Below are 7,992 nucleotides of genomic sequence, written 5' to 3'. Positions count from 1 at the left end.
CTCTTGTAATTTGGCTTACACCTATATGATAATTGAGCACTTTCAGGAAATACAAGGCATCTGCTCACAAAGCACCTAAGAATGATGATAAGAGGCTACAGAGTGCTCTTAAGAAAATTGGGTTAAAGCCGATTCCTGCCATTGAGGAAGTAAATATTTTCAAAGATGAGACTGTCATCCATTTTGCAAATCCAATGGGTATGATCTCTGGTTTTAATATATGCTTGAATTTTTTCATTTTTCAATTCAATAGGTATGACTTTCTCATTTTAATACATGCTTAAATTAAAATATTCTAGCCTTCTTTTTTCGTTCTCCTTGCCACCTGTATTATGTTATTGTTCTGGTAATTGATGCTAATGTTTTCTTTGCTACTGTTATGTTTTACTTCTATATATTAGCTTTGATGGTTTTTTACTTTTGTTTTTCCAATGAAACAGTTCAGGCATCTATAGTGGCAAATACTTGGGTTTTCAGCGGAACAGCTCAAACAAAAAGTATGTATTTTACCAATAAGATTACACACACCTCGATTTAAAAGCAAGTTTTAAAGTACCTTATATTATTCGATTTGGACTCTTGGCAGAGCTTCAAGATATTCTCCCCAGCATCATCAACCAGCTAGGTATGTTCACTTCTACATGTTTGATTAGATTTGTAAGTTGCAAATATGTATATTTGATTAAGTTCCATCAACTGAAAGGAAGAAAAATGTGTAAAATTTCAGGTCCTGATAGCCTCAGAAGTTTACAGAGGATTGCAGAAGAGTATCGGAAGCTTTCTGGGAGAACTGATAATGATGAGGATGATGATGTTCCTGAGCTTGTTGAGGGTGAAACCTTTGAGCAACCGGCTGTACACACGAATGTCTCATAAAATTTGATGATTTTTTAGGGTTTTTTGGGGGGCCTCTATGACTCAGTAAATTTCTGTTAAAAGCAAAAGCTACAAGGATTAATGGAATATTTATACATTGTGGTAATTTCTTTTATCCAGGGCCACTGAAATATTTTCACATCCTGATATTATTGGTATTGCAGTCTACATATCATTTAAAGCAAAGTTTTAGAAGTTTTCTTTACTGATTGGCTGGGTTTCCTTTTCATGCATGAAAGAAATAATAGGGAGATTAGGAGAAATTGCATCAAATTTTCTTGAATTTAATCCTGAAACATAATTGCTACTACTAGTAAATAGAATGTATGCTATGGACTGAAGTTTTCTGTTGTAGCTAGATTGTTGACAATCTTTTTTCAATTCATGCATAAAAAGAAATAATAGGGAGATTAGGAGAAATTGCAACAAATTTTCTTGAATTTAATCGTGAAACATAATGGCTACCTAGTAAATGGAATTTATGCTATGGACTGAAGTTTTCTGTTGTAGCTAGATTGTTATCAATCTTGATTCAATTCAAGCTTTTGCTTCAATTGTGCTTTCTTTTGAAGCTCCAAAACGTTCTGTTGTTGGCTTTTGTGTGCTTTTATGGCTGGCTCCTCCAAAGAAAAGCTTTTCATCTCTAGGTATATATGACTGACAAAGCACGAAATGTTAGAAACTATTTCGAAAGGCAATGAAAAGCCATGGCCTATAGTATATGCCAATACTTGTGACTACGTTATGCAAATCCATGTCATGCCATCACAACTTGATGAACACCACATTATATGTTAAATGTATCTTAGGACATTAATTGTGAAATGGGATGTTGCAAAAAGGCAAGTGTATGGTAAAGATGATGTGCGTAATCATAATGGTGGTTTTGAGTTGTAAATGAATGAACTATACCTTCTGATTGAGAAATCTGAATAATTGTTAGGAACAATTGATGAAAATCATAGTGATTTGGACTTTGAAAGGATTTGATCTATAAAAAATACCAATTGAAAAATCGAACTTTTGGACATAAAAGTCGTGCAAATGTCAAAAATAATATGGGAGATCCAAACGTAAATTACTAATGCATTAGTTAGAAATACAAAGTAAGTCGTTATATACATTAATATGAATGTACCATCATCAAAAGACAGTTTGGCCGAGTGGTCTAAGGCGTTGGATTTAGGCTCCAATCCGAAAGGGCGTGGGTTCAAATCCCACAGCTGTCATTTTTTCCTGTTACATTTTGTTAATCAACTAATGCTAGTCGTCTCACAAGATTTTCTTTTTTATTCCTCTCGGTAATTTGTAGATCCAAGAAAGAGTTTTCATCCCAAAAATGTTATTGAAATGGAATAGATATGTCAACCATGATATTGGATAATAATAATAATTATTATCACTAATTGCTTGTCTTTTGTTTTTCCAATCCTACTTTCACCTTAAACAACTTGCAAAGCTATTTGTTTTTCTTACTCTTAAGGTCTAAAAGTTGAGGCCTTTTTTTAAAAAGATTTTCGTAATTCATGGGTGGACCTCTTCACAAACATCTCAATAGGGTAAAAAAGTTATTCATATGTTGGTTTTCTGTGTAAAAAGGGTGATGAGGAAAAAAGATAAATAGAATGTCCAAACCCGGACTCGAACCGGAGACCTCTAGTGTGTGAGACTAGCGTGATAACCAACTACACCATCTGGACATGTTATTGGCCTAATAAAGACTATAGTTTTTTATCTCTGAAAAATATTTATGAGAACGAATAAAACTAAATAAATTATACATGATATTATGAAGTCTGTACACATTTGTCTTTAGCACCACAAGAGAGATTAAAAAAAAAAACAGTTAAACATAAATCCTTCTTTGACATACACAAATGCAAAATACCCTCCTCTACAAGATACAAATCTGTTTCAACAACATCAACACAAAACATACCCTAGTCCACAACATGCATACTTAACTTCATAATAATTTTACAGACACAAAAAACACTCTTCTACATTAATTAACATTCACAAACATTATCTTTGAAATATTTGAACAAAAAATTCCAAATCTGTATCAACATATTACAAAAATCCTCATCCAAATCATATGTATATATATACAAACATCCTCTACAATTTCAACATCTACAAATATCCTCATGATCTACAAAAACATTAGACATGAAGACATATGAAGAAGGGCTCTTTTCATCCAACTGGACCACATGTTTGAAGACTCTCCTCCCAAGATCCACATCGCTCCATCTCTGACAAGCACCTAGCAATGTATGCCACACAACCAGATCTGGATGGGATGGCATATTCTCAATCAACCATATTGCCTTGCATAGTTGATCCGCCCTACAGAAAAGATCGATCAAACACGTATAGTGCTCAAGGGACGGATTTATGTTATAATCCGTGGCCATGACTCTAAAATATAGCTCACCCATCTCCACTAAACCTCCATGGGTGCATACATTAAGAACACTAACAAATGTAATAGAACTTGGTTGTACACTTTCTCCCCTCATGTGCTCGAATGTGGAAACGACTTTCTCATCTTCTCCGAGTTGCGCATAACCAGCTATGAGTGTTGTCCATGTGATTATATCTCGGAAAGGGAGCTCATTGAAGAGGTGATGTGCTTTACTGAGTAAACCACACCTAGCATACATATCGACTAATGCATTTCCAATGCCGAGGTCTCTATCCAATAATAAACCCTCTTCAACAATATCCATGTGTAAACGTTCCCCAGTTTCTATCGCTCCAATATTTCCACAAGCCTTCAACATGCATAGAAACGTGACAGAATCAGGAGCAATGCCATCACATTGCATTTGTTTGAAGCATTCCATTGATTGGTGATTTCTTCCATGTTTGATACAACCAAGAAGCAATGCATTGTAGGAGACAATATCTTTGGATTGAAGGTTGTCGAAGATTTCTTGAGCTTTGGCAAGGAGGCCACATTTAGCATACATATCTACCAATGCATTCCCAACAACATGCACACTCAAGATCCCTCTTTTAACAATCTTCCGGTGGATATCTTGCCCCTTATCATGAAGACCCACTCTCAAAAGCCCTCTTCTAACGATCTCCTGATGAATTTCTTGCCCTTTCTTTGGATCACACAAGCGTCCACAAGCTTTCAAGAGGTAAACAAATGTTGTTTCATCAGGAAAAATACATTCCTTTTGCATCTTGGCATAACAACTGAGTGCCTCCTTGGCGTTGCCATGGTTTTCAAACCCAGAAATCAACACATTCCATGAGATCACATCTCGAATAGATAGGCTTTTGAAAACTTCCTTAGCTTTTACCATCAAACCACATTTTGCATACAGATCGATGAGCGCATTCCCTACACTGAGCCGAGCCCTCTCTGATGAAACCTTTCTGTGGTTATTTTCAACATGATGACCTTGTTCAACTAACCCCTTTCCATGCTCAATCTCGACGTGCTCAACTAGTTCAACAGATCCCTTTCTACGGTCATTCACGGTACAGTGAACTCTTTCAAAAAGCTCATTTCCATGGAACCTCTTTTTATGGTCAATCTCATCATGTTCAACAAGTTCCAATAACCCCTTTCGTGCAATCTCAACATGTATTTCTCGCCCTTGCTCAATTGCTCCGATGGTTCCACAAGCCTTTAAGCAACAAACAAATGTGACGCTATTAGGCAAAAGACCCTCAAGTTGCATTGCTTCAAAGCAAATCAATGCCCTCACACCATCCCCATGTTCAGTATAGCCAGAAATCAATGACGTCCATATGACCACATCCTTGACTCGAACCCTGTCGAATACTTGTTGTGCTTCTTGGAGCAAACCACAATCAGAATACATATCCACTAAGCTTGAGCCGACAACATGATCTCTCTCAAACCCTTGCATACAAACAAGAGCATGTATTTCCTTTCCCTTTTCGGTGAACCCTAACCTTGCACAAGCTTTCAGAACACACGTCAATGTTACCAAATCAGGAAAGAAGCCATCCAAAAGCATCTCTTCATAGCACATCAGGGCCTGCTCACCATAGTACTCATCATGTTTAGCATAAGCCGAAATCAATGTGGTCCATAGAAACACGCCCTTAACTAAGATGTTACTGAATACCTCTCGAGCATCATTTAGGGAACCACATTTGGCATACATATCAACAATTGCATTGCCTAAATATGGGTCTTTTCCAATGGAAGACTCCTCATCCTCGCTTTCACATATCACGAGTTGCGCATGTATTTTCCGACATTTCTCAAGATCCTTATTCAAGCCACATAACTTAGCCAAAGAAATAAGTAGATGTTTTGTGGGCTGAAGACCCATTTCTTCATACATTCTCTCATACATTGTAAAAGCATTCTGGAAGCTTCCAGAGGCAAGATAAGCCCGGAACAGAGAGTTCCAACCAGAAGCTTTTTTGTATGATAAACTGTTGAAAAGATCTTGAGCTACAGTGATTCTATCCACTTCGGATAAATTAGAGACAAACCCGTTTGCACTACCTTCATGGGTTTTCAATCCACATCTTCGAATAAGGGTTTGGAGTCTCAGAGAAGACACCGCATTTCTCTCTTTTCTGCATTGATGTAGAATGCAGAGGAGTGTGTGAACAGAGGGAGTGAGAAAAGGAGATCCATCTTCTAAGGAGGAAATGGTCTCTTCCAAAAGGCTCTGTTTCTGTAGAAGAGGTTTCCATATGCATCTGATGTCGATGGCCTTGTCGGCCATGACTATTACTACCCTCTGCTTCCATGGACAAAGAAACAGAGAGAGAAAGGAGACAGAGAATGCTATGCAATCAATGCCAATACAAGGAAGTGCAAGATACATTTCTATCTACCTATGTAATGCAAATTTGCATTGTTTGAAACATACGTACATTCTCATTCGCGTATGTTTAAATCATTCGCGTATGATAAATGCCCTTGAAGTATGGTAAATACTAAATACCATACTTTTGTATTCATTATTTACTAGGGAAAAGTACCACGATACCCTTGGAAGTTCGTCTATTTACCAGAATGCCCCTGGAAGTTCCAATTTTACCAAACTACCCCTATGTCCAAAAAATTACACTTTATAAAGTAATTATACACTCAAATTTACAAGCCCTAACCATACTTTTGTATTCATTATTTACTAGGGCTAGTTCGGGTCCATTTCTTCCATTTTTGGTAAACCATACTTTTGTATTCATTATTTACTAGGGCTAGTTCGGGTCCATTTCTTCCATTTTTGGTAAATAGGGCTTGTAAATTTGAGTGTATAATTACTTTATAAAGTGTAATTTTTTGGACATAGGGGTAGTTTGGTAAATTTGGAACTTCTAGCATTCTAGTAAATAGACAAACTTCTAGGGGTATTCTAATAAATAGACGAACTTCCAGGGGTATCTTGGTACTTTTCCCTATTTACTATCATTAGGTAATTTTTTTAAGGTACAAAATTTAAGGTAAAAAGTGTAGAAAAAAAACCATAGGAATGTTTTGATAACATACGCATTCGTATGAATTCGTATGAAAAAGAATGTTTGCCAATGCACTCGAGTATATTACGTAGTATGTACTACGGTTTGAAATAATCAATTTCATTGGCATCACAATTACCATGACAATTTGTTTTTGTTTTTCAAATAATGTACAATAGGTCCCAAATGATGGTTCTCTGACTTGAAATCTTCCGGCTTAGGGTTTAGGGTGCCATGAGATGCCAATGGCTATGGACATTTTTGAATTTGCAATTGGCTTCTCAATTCCGCAACTTTTGTCGGGGATTACATTGAACATAGTAGTTACTAGTGATGAATGTTGTGAAAAAGCTAGATCCTAAGTTTTGTTGATCATACAATCGTCGACAAGGAGTGCGAATAGTGTATCATCGGTGCACGGCTTACAGAGCATGAGAGAGAGATTAAACCTTCATAACTTAAATTACTATAAGGATTAAAACTTAAATATAACTAAAATATCTAAAACTATAATGAGAAAGGGAGAGAGGGCTAGTCATTAGGTATTAATTAAAAAGACAAACAAATGTTACTAACATGTTAAGAGAGAGAGAGAGAGAGAGAGTGATTAAGAGCAAAGCTACTACTAATTATCATTAAGATTAGAAAAAAAAAGAAATTACATGGGGATATGGTCATGAGCAAACTAGTTTCGCCCACTATGGGGCTCATCAATGCTAAAATGACCATTAGGGTTGGATAGGTTTATATAAGGAGTTTTAGGAGAGGGTTTAGAGAAATGACAATAGGGAGTGGGGGTGTGTGCTTATGGATATGATTTGGAAAGAGGAAGATTTGGAGAAGAAGGAAAAGGATATTATGAGCTTTAATGTGACAAGGGGGAGGTTTTGGTATAAGGAACTAGACAAAGTAAGAAAGAGAAAGGAAATAGGAGAGAGGTAAGGGAGAGAGATATGTGTGGGGAAGGAGGAAAAAGAAAAAGGGGGAAGGTTATAGATTTAGGATGAGGATGAGGAGGGGTAGAGTAAGAAAAAGTAGAACATGGGTGAGGGTAGAAAAACAAAAATAGAAAGGTGGATAAAATAGGATAGGAAAAGATTTTGAGAGAGGGAGAAGTGATAGCTTAAGTGTGGGAGAGGAAAAGATTTAGAGAGAGGAGTGGGGGTAGGGTGTTTAGTTTTTAAGAAATGAGGGGGGGTGTTTAGGGGAGGGGTAGAAAAGTAGTTTTGAAAAAATGAGGGGGAAGGGTAGGAGGGTAATTTAGGGTAATTTAGGAAAAGTAATTTAGGAAGGTAAGGGAGGGGTACGGGGGTAAATTGACAAAGTGGAGGTGAAGTGAAAAGTTCACCAAGAACAATTTGAGCGCACCCAAACCGTTTGATACACTTGGTGTGAGCTAGGGAGGGTTAAGTAGGGTGGTAATATAAAAAAGTAAAGGGAAGGGTAGAGGTAGGAGAGAGAGAGAGAGAGAGAGAGAGAGAGAGAAGAAGAAATATATGGGGGAACCAAGAAATCAAAGAGAGAGGGGAATAAAAAAGGAGAAGAGTGTTATGGAGAGAGAAGAGGGAGGGGTAGGAAAATAAAATAAAAATGGTGAAACATGGGTGAGGGTAGAAACTACAAATAAAAGGAAACCGAGGTTGC

At 36.9% G+C, this 7,992-nt stretch overlaps 2 protein-coding genes and 2 non-coding genes across 4 annotated transcripts; 2 read left to right on the top strand and 2 right to left on the bottom strand.

Annotated features, from left to right (window-relative positions):
* Positions 1-11: 11 nt before the first annotated feature.
* On the top strand, positions 12-1,081 carry LOC147848214 (nascent polypeptide-associated complex subunit beta-like). Its single transcript, XM_087338589.1, has 4 exons — positions 12-198; positions 441-497; positions 587-625; positions 728-1,081. Exons 1-4 carry the CDS (start codon positions 195-197, stop codon positions 874-876), a joined length of 249 nt encoding a protein of 82 aa, XP_087194715.1. The 5' UTR covers positions 12-194; the 3' UTR covers positions 877-1,081.
* Positions 1,082-2,025: 944 nt separating this feature from the next.
* TRNAL-UAG (transfer RNA leucine (anticodon UAG)) lies at positions 2,026-2,105 on the top strand. Its single transcript has one exon. It is a non-coding gene; the product is annotated as a tRNA-Leu (tRNA).
* A 397-nt stretch (positions 2,106-2,502) lies between these two features.
* Positions 2,503-2,576, bottom strand: TRNAV-CAC (transfer RNA valine (anticodon CAC)). The gene has a single exon. It is a non-coding gene; the product is annotated as a tRNA-Val (tRNA).
* A 361-nt stretch (positions 2,577-2,937) lies between these two features.
* LOC147848211 (pentatricopeptide repeat-containing protein At2g03380, mitochondrial-like) lies at positions 2,938-5,652 on the bottom strand. Its single transcript, XM_087338591.1, has one exon. It carries the CDS (start codon positions 5,607-5,609, stop codon positions 3,006-3,008), a length of 2,604 nt encoding a protein of 867 aa, XP_087194717.1. The 5' UTR covers positions 5,610-5,652; the 3' UTR covers positions 2,938-3,005.
* Positions 5,653-7,992: the final 2,340 nt, after the last annotated feature.

This window comes from Azolla caroliniana, unplaced genomic scaffold (genome assembly GCF_043228905.1).
Source record: "Azolla caroliniana isolate FFs.n. ecotype wild unplaced genomic scaffold, voAzoCaro1.0.p SCAF_456, whole genome shotgun sequence".
Lineage (NCBI taxonomy): Eukaryota > Viridiplantae > Streptophyta > Polypodiopsida > Salviniales > Salviniaceae > Azolla > Azolla caroliniana.
Note: the sequence above shows the minus strand (reverse complement) of the source record. Positions and strands in the feature narration are given on the sequence as shown.

What these genes read in the sequence shown, in the direction of transcription:
- LOC147848214 (XM_087338589.1), top strand. An exon ending in CGGAACAGCTCAAACAAAAA is followed by an intron (nt 498 to 586) that starts GTATGTATTTTA and finishes GACTCTTGGCAG; the next exon opens with AGCTTCAAGATATTCTCCCC. An exon ending in CAGCATCATCAACCAGCTAG is followed by an intron (nt 626 to 727) that starts GTATGTTCACTT and finishes GTAAAATTTCAG; the next exon opens with GTCCTGATAGCCTCAGAAGT.
- LOC147848211 (XM_087338591.1), bottom strand. Translation starts at nt 5,609, where the DNA reads ATGGCCGACAAGGCCATCGACATCAGATGCATATGGAAACCTCTTCTA.